Raw genomic sequence first — 23536 nt, 5'->3', positions numbered from 1 at the left:
ATCTTTTTTAAATCTCAACTATGGAATTTTTCGTTGAAAATTTATCTTATTAGGTTAAAAATTAAACTCTGCTTAAAAGTTGATCTTTCTTAAAAGTTCATTTCTGTATCGAAGACTCATTTTAGTTGAAAATTTGCGTTCTTTTTTTACAAATTAATTTCTTTATAATTAAAAAATTAACTATTACGTTGATAATTAAATTTGTTGTTGAAAATTCATATTCTCAGTTAGAAAATAAAACTATTTAGTACAAATTTAAACCCTTTTGTAGAAAATGCGTATTCTGATTGAAATTTAATGAGCTTAAATAAAAATTTTACATATTTTGGAAATGAAAAAAAAAACTTAAAAATTAATCAAATAAAATTTGGACTATCACATCCATTGTTCGGAATTCATACTATTTGATTAAAAATTTAATAATTTTGTAGAAATTGAAATTATTTGGTTAAAAAATAATTGTTTTTAGTTAAAAATTATTTTTGATTGAATTTAACTGTTCTATAAACCAAATAAAAAAAGGTTTCATTGAAATATCTATTGTAACATTAATCGTTGCAAATTAATTTTTTTTTATAGAAAATTGAATTACTTTGATGAAAGTTTAACCACTTTGTTAAAAAATCATTTTTTAAAATGAAAATTCACCTTTTTGAATTGAAAATTGATGTGTTTGATAGAAAAATAATCCTATTAGTTGGGAGATTTCTCGTTTTTGGTTAAAAATGCAACTACTTTGTTAAAAATCGAATTTTGTTGTTGTTAGAAAGTCATATTTTGTTGCCGAAAATTCAACTTTTTTTGTTAAAAATTCATTCATTATGGTAGAAAAGTAATGTTTTTTTTATATAAAATTAAATAAATTTGTGACATTTAAATTTTAACCTGATATTATTTTATTCTGCTTTTTCATAGACTCTATGTTGAAAATATTACAAGATTAAAATACTGGATGAAAAATTGGTCAGGAAAAAGTCAGGGAATTATGAAAATAATGTTTTGTTTCCAGCATGATAAGGATTAGAAAGAGTTTATAAAATGACTATGCAATAAAAAAAAATTCATTTTTCTTCCCTAAAATCATTAATTTTTAAAGATTCTTGAAGAATTTTTGAAGGTCAATATTTCGCTAAAAAAAAACTCGATTCAAAAGTCTGTATCAAAAAAATTTATTGGATATTTAACAATCAACTTTACATATTTTTAGTCTTTGGTAATAGTTTTTTTAAAACTTTGTATACTCTATAATTACTTTATACATCTGTTAAGTCAAAGCTAGTATAAATTTACATATTCAAATCAATACTTAAAATGAAAATTTGATGTGCATATTATTACGAAAATTGGTTTTTGACTCAGATTTAAAGTTTACTACGAATCATATAATTATTTACACTAAATACTGGTGGAATATCTGTCCTGAAATAAAAAAAACATTAATTTTTCAATGTAAAACAATAATAGATACTATCTGTTATATATAATGTATAATAAGGTGGGTCGAAAAAAAAATTGGAAGTTGAAAAACAGCCTAGCACTGAAGACTTTCTTTTGGGGCCCTAATAACATATATAAAACTTAGAGTTTTGCAAAAATCGCTAATAATAATTTTTTCTGTAATAAACATAATATGCCTAATTTTTGACATTTTTGTAAAATTTCAATATTTTCAGTTTTTCTAGGCCAACATTGGTATAAACCTAAAAAAATACAATAATTTTTCAAATCTTTTCAAACTATTATAAAATTATTTTAGACATGTAAGAACTTTCACAAATTCAAAGTTTACCCGGAAAATGTTAAGATTTTCGCTAGTAAATGGTCAGATCCTGAATTAATTTTTGAAGTCTGCTACATTTTTTTAGGTAAATTTTGAATGCGCGAAAGTTTCTGCAAGGTCAAAAAAATATATAATAGTTTGAAAAGCTTTAAAAAAATATTTTAGTTCTGTGAGGTTTATAAAAATGAGACTTTGGCAAAAAAAAAAAAATAAAATATTTAAATGTTACAACATTTTTGAAAACTGGGTAGGCTTTTTTATTTAAGTATTTATTTAAGTGTTTAACTTTCTAAAATAACCTCGAGATTTCAAATTCGAAGAGTTGAAATGACTTTTTTCATCAAAATAAATATAAAAAATTCAAGAAACAAATTTTGATTTAAATTTGTAAAATACTTGCCATACTATTTATTGCGCAAAAGAAATAATCCTAAAATTACGTTTTGAAGGATCTACTTCTACAGATATGAAAGTTTTGTAATTTCCCAAATTTCAGTTCTTAGTCAAATAAAATTAATTTAATTTAATTAATTAATCAATTAATTTCCTTATTTGATTTATTAAAATGTAAAGATTTAAACTTGAAAGTACAATTAAAAAAATATTTAATTTTCAGAATTTTTGAACACCTCAATTCAAAATAATTCAAATTAAAATATTTCAAGTTTCAAATAGTTTCAATTTTAATGCTTGAAAATTTTAATTTTAAGTATATTTGATTACCAAAAATTGTTTTATGCCTAGTACGCAAAAAAAAATCATTAGGAGAAATCTAAAAACATGATAATTTGCGTTTTAAATTATTTTAAATTATAAATTATACATTTTGGAATTCAAAAAATTTGAACAAGATATGAAACAACAAGATTTAAATTCTTCGACTTTTCCCTGAGTTTTTCTTGACCAATTTTTATTTTCCCTGATAAGTAATATTCAAAGACCAGTATTTTAATCTAGTGACATTTTTAATATAGAATCTTTAATAAACAAAACTCAAAAAGAAAAATTTAAAAAAAAGTTGAATTTTTTACCAAAATAGATAATTTTTCAAAAATATAGTTGAGCTTTTAACAGAATGGTTAAAGTTAAATAAAAGACATGCAGAAAGAAAGATGCGTTTTTTAAACAAATGACTACATTTTTCAGAATAAAGGTTAAATTTTCAACAGAAACATCAGTTTTCAATCCAAATGAACGAATTTTCGGTCCAAATAGACGAATTTTCAACAAAACAGTTTAACTCTGGACAAAAAAAGAGGATTTTTTAATCAAATATTTGAATTCTTAACAAAATAATGAAAGTTTTAAACAAATAGTAAAATTGTCAACCAAAACCGATGAATTCTCTATAAAAAAATATGAATTTTCAATGACACAGTTGAATTTTTATCACATACAGATGAATTTTCAACAAAATGATTGAATTTTTAATACAAAATATTTAACATTACCCAAAAAAATTTGCATTTTCAACCAAATAGTTAAATTGTCAAGACAAGAAGGTGGATTTTTAGAAGACAGATGAATTTTGAAACCAAAAAATGCAACAGTTAATATTTCACAAACAAAAAACGAATTTTCTACCAAATAGTTTATTTTCAACCAAAAATGAAAAAAATAAATATTTAAATAATATTCGTCTTTTCGATTTGAAAATTCAGTTCTTTTTTTATAAAAATTTTATCTTTTTTTGGTAAGAAATGTAACTGTCTGGATAAAATTAAACAGTTTCGATTGAAAATAAAATTTAAAACTAATTAAATAATTAATATATAGAATATAATAAATTAATAAATGTAAACTAATTGGTAGAAAAATAATTCCTTCAGTCAAAAATTTAACTATTTTGTTGAAAATTCGTTTTTATTGGTTAAAGTCACTTATTTTTTGTTTTATATTGAAATATGGTTTTGGTTAAAAAAAAAAAAACTAAAAATTTTTCTTTTTGGGTTAAAAAATAATTTTGTAAACTACAAATTTAACTATATCCGTTTTTTCGTGATTTTAATTTTATCACGGTAAAAAATCACGACGCTATAATCGACAATATTCTGAAGTTTCTATCGAATTTTAAGCTAATTTAATTTTTAGCTATCAATATAAGGATTCAATTTTATATAAAATCGTTGAAGTTTCAACCAAATTGTTAAATGTTCAACCTACAAAGATCATTTTCTACCGAACTTTAAACAAAATAATTAAACTTCAACTAAAAAACAGTTCGATTTTCAAAGCAATAACTGAATTTTTTAGAAGACAGTATAGTTTATTTTAAAAAATATCAATATTAAGCACAAAAATATTTGATAAAAAAGGACTTTTCTACAAAAGAAAGAAAAAAATGCATCCAAATTGTTGATTTTTTAAGCTATAAGATGGATTTTTTGTAAAAACAGTTGCATTTTCAACCAAAAATATAAATTTTCAGCAAAAAAAAGTGTATTTTAATCACAAAAGTTGCTGCTTTAATAAAAAAAGAGAACATTTCAAACAAAACGATTAATTTTCTTCTAATTATTACGAATTTTAAATGAAAAAAGATCAATTTTTAACAAAAAATGGAATAGTTACATATTCAGGTAAGAAATTAACTTTTAAAACAAACAAAAATTTTCATCTAAAGAAATGAACCTTCAAAGAAAAAAAATTAATGTTTAACGAAGTGGTTCATCTTTACCAAAGTAGTTGAATTTTCAACAATGAAAAAAAATTCAACCGAAAAATGTGAATTTTCAACCAAAAAGTTAATTCTCAATAAAATATTTGAATTTTCCACCAAAATATTAAATCTGTAACCCAAAAAGAAAAATTGTCAACAAACCGTTTGTGTTTTTAAGCCAAAATCACGAAATTTTTAAAAAATAGTTGAATTTTCTCCTAGAAAATATAAGTTTTCAAATGAAAACTGTCATTTTCAAGCAATATTGAAACAGTTAAACTTTCAGTTAAAAAATTAATTTTCAACCCAAACATTGACAGCAAAAAATAATTTGGTATGATATATTTAAATAAAGATGTTATTAAAGTTTGAAAAATATCGAGAATAAATGAGAAACTTTGAAATATTTTTCATGGTAAATGAATTTTAAAAATTCAAACTGCAAATCATTCGAACCATGTTTAAGCTAGAAACATTAAAAATTGAACGATTAATTTTTTTTGTATAAACTGAACACTTCCTAAGTTACAAGTTAAATTATTATTATTATTATTTTAAATAGTTTTAAAATCTTTAAAAAGCTTCAAATTTTTATTTCATAATCTTAATAAATCTTTATTTATTAGCATTTTTCAAATTTTAAATTATTTTTGAAATTTTGTAGAATTTCTGTACGTCTAATTAAATGTTTCGAATTTTTCCTAAAACTCTGCAAAATTAAGAAAATTTTCTTAAAATTGTCCAGATTCATTTTTGACTATTTTTGAAGTCTTTTGAAATCTTTCTAAATATTCCGTGAAAATTAATTTTTCAAAATAAAACATTATTTTCTATTTTTCTCGGATTCTTTTGAAGCCTTCTAATTTTTTTGTTCAAAATCTGAAAAAATCTATATTTTGTTTCAAATTAAGCTTTGGGCTATTAGCATCGAAATTTCGGTAGATTTATAATTACTGATTTTAAACGAGCAGTGAAAATTTTAAATTTTCAAATTGTAGATTGAAACAATATTTAAAATGTATATTCACAATTTATCAACTAAAAATGTTTTTTATCCAAAATTGTCGATTTTAAATGCTTCTAATTTGTAATTTTTTAAATATGTGAAACATAAAATTTATGTCTCTTAAAATTTTCGGTCATTTCCTGATTACCCGTTCCAGCGGGCGCTCTAAAAACCCTAGTTTTTCTTTGAGGAAATAAAAATTCCAGAGCCATGAGTATTTTAAGCAGAGAGATGAATTCTCAACAACAAAAGTAATAGTTGATATTTCAGCCCAAAAATAATTTTTTTTTTAAATTAAAAATAGTTTAGTTCATGCAAAAATACGAATATTCAACCATACAGTTGCATATGTATCCAAAAATGATCAAATTTCTACGAAAAAATATGAATTTTCAAACCGAAAAGACGAATTTTCAAGAAAAGAGTGAAATTATAAACCAAAAAAGTTCTCATACTACGATAGAAAATTTTAAAGATTTACGCCCATACGATTTTGCGAAACTATGTATAAATAGATTAAAAATGAGCCCAAGAACATTCAAAAATATTGATAATTAAGAAATTTATTAAAAATTTAAGGAAAATTTCAAATATACACGATTTTTACAATATCTACTTAAAAATAAACAATTTGGCTTTGTCCTGGGCTTATTTTATTAGAAATTTTCAGAGCACTAACTTATTTAAAGAGAAAAAATGTTAGTTCTGACATAATTAAAATTAAGAGAATTTAATGAATCATCAAAAAAAAGGTGGACCAAACTTTTAACCGATAGTCTAGTTGACAGAAAAAAAAAACAATTAGATTTGAAAAATTTAAATAAATTTGTTTGTGTAAGTTCAAAAAATCGGGAATAACTTAGAAAATTTGCAGTTTTTTTTTCGTTTAGCAGAGTAGAGCAAAATAAAAAAACAATTTCTTCTTTAAGGGAATAAAAATTCCAGGAGCATAAACCAGATTCCAGGACTTTTCCAGATTTTTCCTGGTGAAAGAGTATTCAAGAACTTATCCAGACGCTAGTAGTATCTTTGTTCTAGTTGTTTTGATTTTAAGACAATATTTTTAATTTTTCCGTATTTACAAATTTCTTAGGTAAAATAAATTTTCCAAGGTGAAAAGAGACTAAAAAAAAGTTTTTAAGATTCATGGGAAATTTTTTATGATTGTTCTATAAGGAATTTCAAGAGAAAATTGAAAAAATATCATAAAAAATTTTGAATTACTTCCTAAAATTAGTAAAAAGTGTGTAAAAGATTTTAAATCAAAGTTTTGCAATTTTGTCATATCACTTAATCGTAGACAATAATTTGACTAAGTTTAAAATATATTTAGAAGTTTTGAAACGGTTCAAAAATAATTAAAACTTGTAAAGAATTTTAAAAAATTTTAATAATTTTTCGACATTAGAAAGTTTAGAAGGTCTGAAAAGATAAAAAAAAAAGATTACAAAATAAGAATTTTTCTTATATCCGTGTGAAAGATTTAAATAATTTTTTATTTTGAAAAATAAACTTGAAGAGAAAATTAAAAAAGATTTTTAAGCATATCAAACGATTTCCTAAAATTGCAAAAAAGAGTTTAGAAGATTTAAAAGCCAAATGTTACAATTTCATGAGATTGCAAAATAAAAAAAAATGGAGTAAATTCAAGAAATACTTAGAAGAATTGAAGATATTTAAAATTAATTTTAAACTTTTAAAGATTTTTCGAAATTTAGATTTTTAAAGATTTAAAAACTGAACTTTAGGAGCTTTAAAATAATTTCGAACGTTTTCAAGAAATTAAAAAAATTTTTGGGAAAATTTAGAAGATTTTAAGGTATTTTTTTTTTAAATTTTGCATGATATATAAAAATTTTGGGAAAAATCCGAGTCAGTTAAAAATATTTTCAGGAATTTAAGACGCAAATTTATCGAATATTTCTTGATTCCTTTCCAACTTCTAAAAGGTTTAAACATCTTTTAAAAAGACTTTAATTCTTTATAATATTTTGTAAAATACTATAAAACAAAAAAATGTTTTCAAAATATTATAGATTTTTTTCTTATACGTCTGAAATATTCAAAAAAATTTTCTTCTGTTTTCTCAAGAATCTTATGACAATAATATTAATATAAATTTCTAAAAAAACTGATAATACTTATTTTCTTCTTCTCAATTCTCAGAGTTTAATTTCAACGTGGATTTATTATAACACTTCGAAAAATAATTTTTGAATAATTACAAAGTCTATCTGATTTAAAAAATATTTTATTTAAGAGTTCGTTATTTAATTGCAATAGAAAAAATATTATATGACAAAACGACGAAAAAATGAATAATAAATCAACAAATTAGCAACAACAACAAAATGCCGAAAATATAAGTGAACTAATTATAAATTTACCAAATTATAAAATAAATGAATTTCTACTACTGAAATTTAAAATTGTCGAAAATAATTAATAAATTAATGATTAAATAAATGTGTTGCCTTATTTGAAATGGTATAAATAGCTCATAAATTAATAATCAATTAACTATGTTTCACAGTTCTAGAAATATTTGTGGGGATTTAATCATTCTTTTATTTTATAATTCTGTTTTGAAGTCAGTGAATTTTAGTTTCGGATATTTTAAAATTCAGGATTTTATTTTTGTCGATTAAAAATTTCATCCTTATTTGAAATCTCGGTAATAATATGTATTTTCGGCAATTTTTTTTTTCATTCATATGTGTATTCTTTATTTATTTTTGTATTATTTTTTATAAATTCTGAATATCCATGCAATTTTTTTCAAATGATTTTAAAAAGGTTTCATATTTATTTTGTAATTTTTATGCACTTTTCATATGGTACTGCATGGTTTTGTAGAACAAAGTTACTACGAGCGCCGCCGCACGGCTGTTTTGATGGCGCCAGCTTTGCAGTTGGCCTATGATCGTTGTAAACATGAACATCTTTATACTTTGGATTATGAAAAAATGGTATCTTAATGTATTTTCAAATTTAATTAATTTAAAAAAATTCATTTTAAATTTTGCTTTTCGGCATAACTATATTCGCGAAAATTAGCTTAAGATTTCTACTTGTTTTTAAATATTAAACATGGATTGAAGGGTTTTATTCTAAAAAAGAAATCGTAATATAGGAACTAAGTTTTCAAAATAATTTGCAACTTGCGATTTTATCCGTTTTACATTGATGTATTCTCGCCCGTCAAGACATTTAGATTTTGAATTATTATTTATAATTATTCTAATCGAATCTACAGAAAAAAAGGATCAATGTATGTTCATTTTCATTAAAAATTATTGAATTATGCTTTTTTAAATAATAATTTACTGAAAATAGAATTTTTTACAGTTTTCGATGATTGTAATGTAATAGAATAAAGCTTTTTAAGAGTGAAATTTTGTAAATTTTTATAATTTGATAATAACTTTTTTAAATTTTATAATTTTCTATTTTTTATTTTTTTATTTTCCCATCTCATGGAACAAAAAATTAAAAGCTTTTTAAGAATTTTTAAAGCTTTTAAGAGAACAATAAAATTGTCTCAAGATTCCTGACTAATTTTCAATTGATTTCTTTATTTTGAAAAACAGAATTCTAGAAGAAAATTAAATCAGAATTAGGAAATTACAAAAAATTATAATATGCTTAATAAATATTTAAAAGTATTCATACAATTCAAAGTTAATTTGAATCTTTTGAAAAATTTCAGATTTTTTTTTAAATTAGCATTTTTGAAGATTTTGAAAAAAGAAGATGAATTAAAATTACGAAAGGTTTCAAGAGAATGAAAAATTTTTTTAGACACCCAGATAAATGTTTATTGATTTTTTATTTTGAAAAATTACCTTTAGGATAATATTCTAAAAGATTTTAAAGTATTTAAGAACATTTTAAAAAAAGAATCTGAATTATTTTAAGGCAAATTTTTTGTCTTTAAAAAATATTAAGACAAATTCGAAAAATTTTAAAAGACATTTGCAGGTTGGCCGTTTTAATCGACGAAATAAATTCCCGGTCATTTCCCGATTCGAAAATATTTTTCACGGTCAATGAAATTTAAAAAATGGAACACCAAAGCTAAAAAAATTTCCAATTTAGGTAATAAAAACTGAGCTGCAAATGCAAGCACTCAAAGTGGAACTGTTAAATTTTTAACTTTTAAAACTGAAATTTACAAGTTTTGAATTAAAAAATGTTGTATTCAAATGCTCAATAATTTACGCGTATAAAATTGAAGGTACTTAACATTTTTAAATATAAAAAAATATTAATCCACGTTATCATTTTCAATGCTCTAAATTAAAAAATCAAGCAATGAACTTTAACATTATCAAAATTATATCATTTTAAGGAATTTTAAGCTAGAAACATCAAATATTAAAAAATTGAAAAATGTTAACTGAACACGTCGTAAATTAGAAATTCAATTATTTTCTCTTTAAATAGTTTAAACATACTTGGGAAGCTTCAAAATTCTATTTAAAAATCTTGAGAAATCTAGAAGTTATTTTAAATTTAAAATTATTTTGGAAATTTTTTCAGAACTTCTAAATATCTGTCAAAATTAATTGAATTTTTTGTAAAATTTTCAGAAAATCCTGTAAATTTTAAAAAATTTCTTTACAATTTTGATGTATAAATAAAAATTGAACATTTATTATTTGTAGGCGAAAATAAAAACATTTTCTTAAGATTCGTAGGAAAATTAAAAACAATTTTTCATTTTGAAAAATTATTTTAAGATAATATTTAAAAATTTGCATGATAATTTTTAATATTTTTAAAACGCCTAAATATATCTTAAAATTGCTTATATTTTTTCTATAAATGTCCATTTGATAATTAATTATACATTAAAATAAAAAATTTTCACTTACAAATTGAGCATTTTTCGAAATTTTAACGATTCCAGGTTTTCGATGTCAAACAGTTCAGTTAAAGATTCTTTACTTTTAAATCTTTGGTTTAAATTTACTTGTGTTAAATAAAAATGCAAATATTGCTAAATATTTATTAATTAATCTGTTTTTTAAAATTAAAATTTCAAATTAAATGGGTTAAAAATGCAATAATTTAGACTAAACAAATATTTTAAATTTAATCGTTTTTGTTCACTTTTTATTACTTAAAGTACAGATAAATTAACAAATTTATTTATTTATTGAATAAAAATGTTTTTTATCCAAAATTTGCAATATCAAAGGCTTTTATTTTTTATTTTTTTAGGTCTTTAAGAAAGTATTTGAAAATTCTTCAAATTAAAAATGTAGATTTTTTACAATTTTGTAAATAAGCTTTTTATGAATTTGGAAATGTTTTGAGAGAATCAAATCATTTTCTCCAGATTGTTAGGCAAATTTAGTTGGGTGGGATATTTCAAGACAATTTTTTTTATTTTGCAGAATTTTTGTAAAAATTGTAGTTTACAAAATTTTCAAGTTTAAAAAAATGAAATAAAATTTTCTTTTCGGCATAACTATTTTCATATATCTTAGCTTAAGTTCTCTTACTTTAGGTTAAAATTGCACCTATTATTCAATCCTAATGCTGTAGAGCTATTTTTATTCCTTAAAAGATTCTCTGCAAATCTCATTCGTTTGTTTTGTTTTTACCATTTATTTAAGGATTATAAAATCGCTATTTTTGTAAACAATAAGTTATCATAAATAAAATATTGTAAATAAAAAAATACCAATGAAATTTTCAGAGAATCTTTTAAGGGATAAAATAAGCGCTACAGCATTAAAATTAAATAAGAATTACAACTCTCATCTATTAAAAAAAAATGAAAACATTAAACTCTAAATATTTATTGTCAAATAAAGAAAACCTGAAATATTTTTTTTAAAAGTTCATCTCGACTTTTTTTCCAAAATTAGTTTATAATTAACGTTAGCATATTTTTTTGGATTTTAAAAATAATTTTGAACAAAGTTTATTTTTTTAACTTGAAATAACATATGTTAATAATAAATGATAATAAATAAGAAAGCACATTGTGTTCATTAAAACAAATAATTTGTTTACTGAAATATTTGAAAATCATAAATGAATTTAAATTAATAAATAAAATAAATATTATATTATATATGTTATATAATATAATAAAAAATATTCTAAAATTTAGCCTATTTTCTTTTCGAATATTTAAAAATTACACAAATAATTATATGTCCAATTGGATTGCGCATGAATAATGATTTGTTGTGGTTAGTTGAAATGCATTGGGATTTACGGCTAAAAGCAGTGAATTTTACGATTTTAGCAAATTATTTTTTTATTTAAAAGATAATAAAAAATCTTTAAAATTATTATCTTTTACCCAGAACTGCCAAAAAATTATGTTTATTTGGAAACCCTGTTTTTAAAACACTTTCGTCATGAAATATTTAAATTCTAGTCCAGGGCCATTTAAACTTGAAATAATACTTTTTTTAATGGGGGTCCGCAAATATAAAAGCTGGAGTGTCAGTTGTTAGTCAAATAAGAGGATGTCAGGTGTTAGTCACAGGTCTCGAAAAGTATAGTACCTTGTCTGTTCTTCGTCATTGCTGGCACTACAACTGCTATTTGGGCTTCCGTCCCTTTTAGGGCTGGCCGGAGGCGATAGCGCTTGCATTAAGCGACCTTTGCTTTCGTTCCATATCGTCGACTGTAAACCAAAATACCTCTTAAAAAAAAACAGGGAAAACTCTCCTTCTACCACGAAATCACTTAATCCTAAAATCTTCTACGAATCCCCGCAGCTTAATTAAAAAACAAAACCACTAAGCCTTAAAACTAACAATTAAGAATCTACAAATAAAGAAACAGACTTTCAAAGAGAGATTTTATTTAACAATCGTGAGTCTTGTAAAAAATGCAAAGGTCCGAAAAATACATTCTCGATTCTAAGGTACAATACTCTAGGGCGGTGCAAAAAATTAAAAATACTCCATACACAATCACAGGTACGAAAATAGGGTTAAGAAATACCCCAGATAAAATTCTAGATCACATGCGCTGACACAAAATTCGATTAGTCGACTATTCGCTCACACATGCTTGTTACAATTTACATTTTAAAATTAAAAGAAGGTACAATGTGAGAATTAAAAATATGAAAAAGACGTAGAAAATACTCACCAATCGACCTTCACGGCCGAATAAGAGAAGAAAGGTATCGATGAAATCCCTCGATTTTTCTTCCCACTTACTTATTATGTCCAACTTTTTCTCGCCAAAATTTTCCATCATCTGTTTGCCCTTATCTTTCAAGTCGTCAAACTTGTTTTGCAACCTGAACTTCTTTTCCTGCATGCCGGAAAAAAAAATTCTTTTAGAATTTAAGTTCAAAAATTTATTTTTTCGGGAGATATTATCAGCAGAAGCGGCGAAGTCATTTTTTTTCTAAGCGGGGGCAGGAGCATAGGCTGATAATATTAAATTCCATAATTCGTTCACAGTATAATATTACTTTATATAAAATGTTTACATAAATTATAAATAATAAATTATAATACATAATAAATATAGGTATAAAATTCTTATTGCCAAAGATTTCATAGAGATTTTAATGATTTTCCAAAGTTTTCACAAATATTTTACAAATTTCGTAAAGATTTCATGTAGACTCGAAATATTGCACAAAGATTTTAATAATTATATAAAGATTTTGAAGATTTCGCAAAGATTCTCAATAGAGAAAAAATATTTCACAAATATTTCAATCATTTTCTAAAAATTTCACAAAGAATTTGAATAGATTTATAAGATTTCGCAAAGATTTCAATTATTTCACAACCATTTTTAATATCTCACAAAGATTTCATAAAATAACTTTTTTAATTATTTCTCAAAGATTTTAAATATTTCGCAAAGATTTCGGCTAGATTTTAAAGATTTCACGAAGATTTCAATTATTTCAGAAAAATTTGAGATAGATTTTAAAGAGTGAACAAAGATTTGATTGATTTGCCAAGAATTTTTAAAAGATTTCAATAAATCTACAAATATTATCAAATATTTCAAAAATATTAAAAATATTCTGCAAAAAATTTCCAAATATTTCAGAAAGATTTTACACAGATTTTAAATATTTCCCAAAGAATCCAAATATTTTACAAAAATTTCCAGAGATTTCAGAAAGATTTAACAAAGATTTCGGAAAAATTTCAAATATTTCACAAAGATTTCAATTATTTCAGAAAAAATTTCATATATTTTCAAAGAGTGCATAAAGATTTCAATAATCACAGAAATATTATGAAATATTTCAAAAATATTTTAAATATTCCCCAAAAAATGTCCAAAGATTTCAGAAAGATTTTACAGAGATTTCAAATATTTCCAGAAATTTCAGAAAGATTTGAAAAAGATTTCAATTCTTTCAGAAAAATTGCAGATAGATTTCAGAAAGTTCACAAAGATTTGAATGATTTACCAAGAATTTCAAAATGATTTCAATAATTTCGCAAATATTATCAAATATTTCAAAAATATTATAAATATTCCCCAAAAAATTTCCAAAGATTTCGGAAAAATTTCAAATATTTCACAAAGATTTCAATTATTTCAGAAAAAATTTCATATATTTTCAAAGAGTGCATAAAGATTTCAATAATCACAGAAATATTATGAAATATTTCAAAAATATTTTAAATATTCCCCAAAAAATGTCCAAAGATTTCAGAAAGATTTTACAAAGATTTAAAATATTTTTAAAAGATTTCAGAAAGATTTGACAAAGATTTTGAATAGATTTGAAAGATATTACAAAGATTTCAAATATTTCCAGAGATTTCAGAAAGATTTGACAAAGATTTCGGAAAAATTTGAAAGATTTCACAAAGATTTCAATTAGTTCAGAAAAATATCAGATAGATTTCAGAAAGTGCATAAAGATTTGAATGATTTGCCAAAAATTTCAAAATGATTTCAATAATTCCACAAATATTATCAAATATTTCAAAAATATTATAAAAATTCCCCAAAAAATTTCCAAAGATTTCAGAAAGATTTTACACAGATTTTAAATATTTCCCAAAGATTTTAAATATTTCCAGAGATTTAAGAAAGATTTGAAAAAGATTTCGGCTAGATTTGAAAGATTTCACAAAGATTTAAACTATTTCAGACAAATTTAAAAACAGATTTCAAAGAGTGCACAAAGATTTAAATGATTTATCGAGGATTTCAGAAATATTCCAATAATCACACAATTATTGTCAAATATTTCAGAAAGATTTAAAATGTTTCCCAAAGATTTCCAGAGATTTCAGAAAGATTTGACAAAGATTTCAGATAGATTTGAAAGATTTCACAAAGATTTCAATTATTTCAGAAAAATGTCATATATATTTCAAAGAGTGCATAAAGATTTCAATAATCACAGAAATATTATCAAATATTTCAAAATTATTTTAAATATTCCCCAAAAAATTTCCAAAGATTTCAGAAAGATTTTACAAAGTTTTTAAATATTTCCCAAAGAATCCAAATATTTTACAAAGATTTCTAGAGATTTCAGAAACTCTAAGAGAAAATCGAAAAATATTTCAAAACCTTTATTATTTTCTGAAACTCTTGAAAAAGACGAATTTTCCATAAAATTTTGTTTTAAATTTCAAGCCGAAAGGACGAATTTTCAATAAAATAGTTGAAACTTCAAGAAAGAAGTACAAAATTGTTGCCATTTCAACATCTTTTTCATGAAAAAGGAAAACTCTTAACCAAGATTTATTTATAGAACTTTCAAACAAAAATAATAAACTTAACGAAAAGTAGTTCGATTTTCTTATTGGGTTAATTTCTAATACTTGAAAATTTGTATGATACTATTCTCATTATTTTTGGAATTGATCATTTACATTTTGTTTTCAATTTTTACAATCTTTTCAAGTTTACAATTATTTTTACATCTATTTCAAACTTTTATAAATACCCCTTAAACTCACTCATATTATTAATATTTTAAGATCTGTTTCGAAATATTAGGAAATTATTTGAAATTTTTGGAAATCTTTTAAAATATTTTTCTTAAAAATAAATTTTTCAAAATAAATAATCATTTTATATTTTCCAGGAATCTTAAAACAAAAATTTTATTCTCTTGAAATACTCCGAAATTCAGTTTTTCTAACATGTTTTTAAATCTGAAAAATAGAAAGATTGTCTTAAAATTGTCCAATAAAATCTGAAATATTTCAACTTTTCCCAGGAATCCTAAAAACAAAATAATCTCCTAAACTCTTTCAAAATTATTTAAAAGTTTATAATTTTTTCGAATTAAAAATAAATTTTTGCCTATAATTTAATTTTTCTTTTCTCTTTGAAAATGTGAAAAAGTTTACAAATTATAGTGTGGTAGCAATATTTTAAGAACAGAATTACTTTCCAAGATTAAAAAATTATTTACAATTAAAATGGTCTCTTTTTAACAATTAGATAAAAATTAGTTATGTTTTTAAGTCATAAAGACGAATTTTTGAAAAAAAATTGCATTCACATCCCAAATTTGTTAAATTTTGAACCAAAGAAATTAACTTTAAACTGAAAGGATGTATCTTTAATCAAAAAAATAAATTGTAATCCAAATAGTTGAATTTTCAACCCAGAAGATAAGTTTTTTCTACCAAATTTTAAACAAAATAGATGAACTTTTGACTAAAAAAAATGAAATTTCCACCACTGATTAAATTTCCTTTTAAAAAATGTCAATGAAAAATGGAATAGTTAAATTTTTAGTTGACAAAATTAATTTTCAATAAAAAAATCTAATTGTCAACAAGAGAAATGAAATTTCAATCATAAAGATTAATTTTCTACCAAAAAAGAATACTTTTGAACAAAATACATGAATTTTCAAGCATATAAGGTATTTTCAAATGAAAGTTTCAACCTAATTCTTGCATTTTTAACCAAAAAGGTTAATTTTCTACTAAAAAATATAAATTAAAAAAAAAAGAATAGTTTAAATTTAAGTTCAAGAAGTAAATTTTTTAACGATATAAAATAAATTTTCAACGACATAGTTCAATTTTCAACCAAACAGAGGAAATTTTAATCAAAAAAATTAGTTTTCTACCAAAAGAATAATTTTGAACAAAATACATGAATTTTCAGTCAAAGTTTAATTTTCAACAAAAAAAATTCTAAAAAGCTAAAATTTTTGTTAAAAAATAGAAAAGTTTAATTTTTATTTAGAGAAATACGTTTTTAGGCAAATAAAATAATTTTTTACAAAATAGTTAAATTTTTAATCAAGTAAATTTTCTACCAAAAAAATTAATTTTCCATAAAAAAACAACTAATTTTTAAACAAATATTGTAATTTTCACTGAAACTTACAACCTGAAACTTGAATTTTCAACCAAAAAGGTGAATTAGTCAACAAGAAGATTAATTCTCTACCACAAAAGACAAATTTTAAACAAAACACAGAAAAGTTTTAACCAAATAGTTGAATTTTCAACCGAAAAAGATAATTGTTTAACCAAACATGGAATAGTTATATTTTCTGTTAAGTAAAAATCTTATATAAAATAGTTAAGTTAAAAAAAAACATTCAACATTCAATTAAACTTTCAACTGAGTAGTTGAATTTTGGACCAAAAAATATTTTTAAATCGCTATTCGTAATTTGCGAAATTGTTGACAATTCAATAAAAAAATTATATGAGAAGAAAAATCCTGCTACTAGTCATTATCATAAACATAAATGTCACATTTTTCTTACTATTGAACGTTAAAAATAAAATTTTCATACAAAAACAACATAATTTTTTATATTTATGTGACAAAGATGTCCAGTAAAAGCGGTAAATGGAGCCTTATATAAAATCCGAATCAAATTCGCAAAGCAGAATTTTATTCTAAAAAATAAATACTTCATCCGGAAATACCTTGAAAATGTATTTTGAATGGTTTTTTTTTTATGTTAAAACTATATTAAAAGTACGGTCTAAGTGGAAAAAATGGTGTTATTCAAATTGAATTTACTGGAATTTTTTTGCTATAACGAGGAAACTTATGTAAATCATATACGCAAATATTTCAAATCGCATATAAGATTTTCTGTAAAATCAATAACAAAAATTTTGGAAATTAAAACGAATTTTTTTCTAACAAAAAAAAGAAGAGATTGACAATAATGTTTTAGTTATAGAAATATTAAATTAAACTTACGTTTAGGAAAGAAACATTAAGATCCTTGGCACTGTAACCTCTGGCGAGATTTCTCCTGACATAAATATCATAATCTTTGACCATTCTTGCGATGATATCGGATGTCGACACACCTTCTGTTCTCTGGGTCGCGACGAACATTCCCTTTTCTTTCAGCCTCGCGTAAACATCCTCCGCATCGTCTGTCATGTAGGGTATGTCATCGTGTGCGACAAAATCGATCTGGCAAAATAAATCTGAATCAATTTTTCTTCCTCTCATTTTTACAATTGCAGGCTGGCCATTTTAAACGAAGAAAAAAATTCCCGGTCATTTGCCGGGTTTTCCCGGTTCACAAACATTTTTCACGACCATTGCACTTTAAAAAATCAAAATATATTCTAAACATTTTTCCATATAAAGTAATAAACAATAAACAACAAATTAAAGCATTCAAAGTGGAACCCTTGAATTCTAAACTTTTAAAATTGAAGTTTAAAAGTTTTTCAATTTAAAAATTGTGTATTCAAATGCTTAAAAATGTATACGTACAAAATGGAAGGCACTAACACTTTTCAATTAAACAATGTTAAATAAAATTCAAATAAACTGCAAAATTTAAAACTTTTCTGAATTATAGAGCTCAAAGATTCAGATTAAGTTCCAAAAATATAAATCCACGTTAACATTTTCAATAGTCTAAATTAAAGAATCAAGCAATGGACTTTACAATTTTTCAAAATTATATTGTTTTAAGTAATTTTAAGCTAGACAAATTGAAAATTGAAAAATAATTTTTTTTAACTTAACAGTTCTTAAATTAGAAGTTAAATTATTTTTATTTTGAATAGTCTAGGCATCCATCAAAAGCTTTACAATTTTATTTCAAAATCTTCCCATAAAACCTGAACTATTTGAACTTTTCCTAAAAATCTTCAAAACAAAAAATCTCCTAAACTCTTTCAAAATTATTTAAAAGTATATATTTTTGTCGAATTAAAAATAAATTTTTGCCTATAATTTAATTTTTCTTTTCTCTTTGAAAATGTGAAAAAGTTTACAAATTATAGTGTGGTAGCAATATGTTAAGAACAGAATTATTTTACAAGATTACAAAATTGTTTACAATTAAAATTGTCTCTTTTTATAGAAATTAGTTTGGTTTTTATGTCATAAAGACGACTTTAAAAAAAATGAATTCACAGTCCAAATTTGTTATATTTTTAACCAAAGAAATTAACTTTTAACTAAAAGGATGCATCTTTAATCACGTTTCCATTTTCAATAGTCTAAATTAAAGAATCAAGCAATGAACTTTAAAAATGTTCAAAATTAGATTATTTTCAGTAATTTTAAGCTAGACACAGTAAAAATTGAGAAATAATTTTTTTAACTTAACAGTTCTTTAATTAGAAGTTAAATTATTTTTATTGTAAATAGTCTAGGCATCCTTCAAAAGCTTTAAAATTTTATTTCGAAATCTTGAGAAATCTAGAAGTGGTTTTAAATTTTTCCAAAATCAAAATAATTTTTGAATTTTTTGTCAGAACTTTTAAACATATTTCAAAACGAATTGAATTTTTTCTATAACTTTTAGAAATTCCTGAAAATTTAAAAAAAAAATTTAATTTAAATTTATAAATAAAAATAGAACACTTATTATTTGTACTAATATTAAAGTAATTTTAAGAGATATTTACAAGTTTTAAAAAGATTCGAATTAAATTTTACAACTTGAAATAATTTGAAATACTTACAGCGGAATTTAAAATAAAATTTAGATTTTTGCAGATTTCAAACAAAAAATTTAGAATTTTTTTAAGAATTGTGAAAGACTACATAAGAATAAAATTTTTCTTAAGATTCTTAGGAAAATTGAAAATGATTTTTCACTTTGAAAAATTATTGTAGCAGAAAGTTTAAGAAGATTTTAAGAGATTAAAAAAATGATCAAAGAAGAACATATAAGATTTTAAGGATTTTTTTTAATTTGCAGGATTTTCAAAAATTGTAGTAAAATTTCTTTAAATTTTAAAATACATTTAGAAGTTCTGAAAAAAAATTTAACACACTTCGTTTAAATTATTTGAAATAATTTCCAGTTTTTAATTAATGTTGAATCTTTTCAAAACTTCTACATCTCTTAAAATTACACAAATTTGTTCTAAAAATAATAAGTGTTCAATTATTATTTATGCGTGAAAATTTAACAATTTCACTTATAAAGTAAACACTTTTTAAATAGAACAATTAAAATTGTAACGCCGAAAATTTAAAAGTTCTTCGAAAATCTAAAGATTCAAAGCTTTCTATGTAAAACAATTCCGTTTCAAATTGTTTTCTTTTCAATATTTCGTTTCAATTTACTCGTCTTAATCAACAGTGAAATAGTGCTAAATATTAAATAATTATTATTTTTCTACATTAAGAAAATTCAAATTAAATGGGAAAAAAAATTTAGACGCACAATATTTAAAATGTAATAAAAACCTTTAATTGTGACTATATTCTTATGGATTTACTTTCAAGTTCAAAATATTAAAACGCACCTTTAGATTTTTTAATAGCTAAAAAAATTGATAGAAATAATATATTAACAACTTTATTTATTAAATTTAATATAAAAAAATAATATAAAGGAATACCTGAAACTCTGAAGTAAAAATATATTATTGATAAATCATGAAAATTTTTATTTAAAAATAAAATTATCGGAATAAATGATATATTAATTTCAATTCTTATCAAAACTTTCCGATTGAAACAGTTACAATCTAGAAATTTTCAAATTTTTATCGGATCTAGAATTGTTTGGTTAAATCAATTATTGTTCAGATTTCTATAAAAATAATATATTTATTTATATTTACAGTTGATGAATTTTATTTTTGATCAAAGAAAAATTTTTGATGTTTTTGATGAAAAAATTTCAATTTCAAATACCTTTAATTTTTAATTGTTTAAATCCTCAAAACTGCACTTTAATTATTTTAAAAACTGTTAAAATCGATCTTTGGCAGATTTTTCTTCTGAAAATTCTTGCTTTCCCGGTCCGGTGGCCATCCTGTTTTTCATTTAAAAAATCTTCGATTTTTAAAACTTCTAATTTTTAATTGTCTCAACCTTTAAAACTGCATTTTAAAATTCTTTAAATTGAAATATATACTTAAAAATTAAAAATATAAAATGGAAGATTTTTTAAGTGATAGATTGTCGAATTAAGCATTCTAAACTAAATGATATAATAAGGTATAAAAAGCACAATTTACGGAAATTATTTAAAAATGGTTCAAATCAAAGTTGGACAAAATTTGTATTCTAAAAGTTTTGTAAAATTCCCGGTCAAAAAATAAATTCACTGTCATTTCCCGGTTTTCCCCAGTTCCAAAAATTCCCGGCCATTTCCCGGTTTTCCAGGTTTCCCGAACCAGCCGCCACCCTGAATTGACTGACTTTACTTGCCGTCAGAATTAAAATTATTAACTAAAACTTAAATAATATTAATCTTCAACCAAAAAGATGAATTTTCAACTAAAACTATGAAATATTCAATTAGAAGAAGTTAAATTTTCAGTTGGAAAAAATTACTTTCCACAAAAAAAACTATACGCAGTTGAATTCGGAAGCAAAGAAGATTAATTTTCAACCAAACAGTGGAATTTTTATTCAAGAAAGATGGAATATTTCTAATAAAACAATTGAATTTTTAAATCATGAAGACAAATTTTCAACAACAACAACAAAATTGAATTTTCATCTAAAAAAGATTTAATTTAACTTTTCAACGCCAAAATATGAGTTTTAAACATGAAGTAAATTTCCTACGAGAATACTGGAATTTCCAACGCAAAAAGACGAATTATCAACAAAACAGTTTGAATTTTGAACCAAAAATGATGACTTTTTAACAAAATTGTTAAATCTACAACCAAGTAAGTGCATTTTCACCCAAGAAAGATGAAATTTCTTTTAAACAGATAAATTTCTAAACCAAAAACACAAATTTAAAAAAAAATTTTAGTTGACTTTTCAACGCTAACATGTGAATTTTAAGAAACACGTACATTTTCTATGAAATAGTTCAATTTTCAACAAAAAAAGTTGATTTTTGAACCAAAAATCATGACATTTTAAAAAAATTGTTGAATTTTTAACCAAACAGTTGCATTTTTATTTAAGAAAGATGAAATTTCTACAAAACAGATAAATTTTTAAACCAAAATGACAAATTAAAAAAAATTGAATTTTCATCTTAAAAAGATTTCAGTTGACTTTTTAACGCTAAAATATAGATTTTAAACAAGTCAATTTTCTACGAAATAGTTAAATTTTCAACAAAAAAGAAGACTTTTTAACAAAATTGCTCAATTTTCAGCCAAACAGTTGAATTTTTATTTAAGATGCAACTTTTACTAAAAAAGATTAATTCTAAAATTAAAAAAAAAAATAGTTGAATTGTCATTCAGAAAAGATTTATTTGAATTTTCAACCGCAAAATATTAATTTTAAGCAACAGGTAAATTTTCAACCAAACAGTTTGCAGTTCTATCTGACTTTTTGAACCAAAAGATGAATCCTAAACAAGTACATTTTTTACGAAAATTTCATTTTTATCTAAGAAAAATGTAATTTCTACTAAAATAAATAATTTTCAAATTAGGAAGAGAAATAAAAAAAAATAGTCGAATTTTCATCAAAAAAATATTTCAGTTGACCTTCTGACCCCAAAATATGAGTTTTAAACAAGTAAAAAAAAATTCTACGAAATAATTGAATTTTCATTAAAACATTTAAATTGTTAACCAAAAAGGATGAGTTTTCAATAAAATTGCTGAATTTTGAAACAAATAATCAAATTTATAAGTAAAAAGATAATCTTTAGAAATTATTATATATTTTCCTACGAATCTTTAGCAAATGTTTTTATTCTTTTGAAGCCTTTCACAATTCTTAAAAAGAATCTCATTTTTTTGTTAAAAATCTGCGAAAATCTACATTTTGTTTTATATTAGGCTATCATTTCAAGTTTTAAATTAAGTTTGAATCTTTTCAAAACTTTTACATATCTCTTAAAATTACTAAAATTTCGCCTACAAATAATAAATGTTCAATTGTTATTTATGCATCCAAATTGTAAAGAAATTTTTTAAATGTACAAGATTTTCTGAAAGTTGTAGAAAAAATTCAATTAATTTTGACAGATATTTAGAAGTTCTGAAAAAATTTCAAAAATAATTTTAAATTTAAAACAAATTAAAAACAACTTCTAGATTTATCAAAATTTTGAAATAAAATTTTGAAGCTTTTCAAGGATGTTTAAACTATTTTAAAAGAATTATATAATTATATAATTTTTATATAATTTTGAAAATTTTAAAGTGAATTGATTTATTTTTTAATTTAGAGCATTGGAAATGATAACGTGGATTTATATTTTTTATAATGAAAAATGTTAGTACCTTTAATGTCTGACTGAAAGTTTATAAACTATTTTCAACTAAAAAATAACTGCATAATTATTTATTCTTAATTAAAGGATTTTATTAAATTTAAAATATTGTTTAAGTTTAAAATATTTAATTGTTAACCCATTCAAGTTGAAATTTTGTAATTAAAAAAAATATTAAATATTGAATATTTAGCAATATTTGAATTTTTATTTAAGACAAGTACATTGAAACCAAATTTTTAAAAGCAAAGAATCTTTAACTGAATTTGTTGACATAGAAAACCTGGAATTGTTAAAATTAGAGTAATTTTAAGAGATATTCAGGAGTTTTAAAAAGATAAAAAATTATCATCCAAATTTCAGAAAGTTTTCTTAAAATCTTCTAGAACCTTTCTTGAAAATTTTGTTTAAATCTTTGAAAAACTTTTTAAATATTCTCTTAAAATAATTTTTCAAAATGAAAAATTATTTTTAATTTTCTTAGGAATCTTAAGCAAA

At 22.4% G+C, this 23536-nt stretch overlaps 1 protein-coding gene across 4 annotated transcripts in view; it reads right to left on the bottom strand.

Annotated features, from left to right (window-relative positions):
* Nucleotides 1-23536, bottom strand: part of LOC117179799 (choline-phosphate cytidylyltransferase A-like) — a 60375-nt gene that overhangs the window by 4737 nt on the left and 32102 nt on the right. For 3 of the 4 annotated variants that reach the window (XM_033371917.1, XM_033371914.1, XM_033371916.1), the window contains exons 6-8: nt 17611-17832; nt 12571-12738; nt 11976-12097 (exon numbers count right to left, since the gene is read on the bottom strand). In XM_033371917.1, coding sequence (XP_033227808.1) covers nt 11976-12097; nt 12571-12738; nt 17611-17832 — 512 coding nt within the window. Of the gene's footprint in view, nt 1-1153; nt 1420-11975; nt 12098-12570; nt 12739-17610; nt 17833-23536 lie in introns of those variants that run through there. The other variant, XM_033371918.1, reaches the window with a different exon arrangement.

This window comes from Belonocnema kinseyi, chromosome 9 (assembly GCF_010883055.1).
Source record: "Belonocnema kinseyi isolate 2016_QV_RU_SX_M_011 chromosome 9, B_treatae_v1, whole genome shotgun sequence".
In the NCBI taxonomy this organism is placed as follows: Eukaryota; Metazoa; Arthropoda; class Insecta; order Hymenoptera; family Cynipidae; genus Belonocnema; species Belonocnema kinseyi.
Note: the sequence above shows the minus strand (reverse complement) of the source record. Positions and strands in the feature narration are given on the sequence as shown.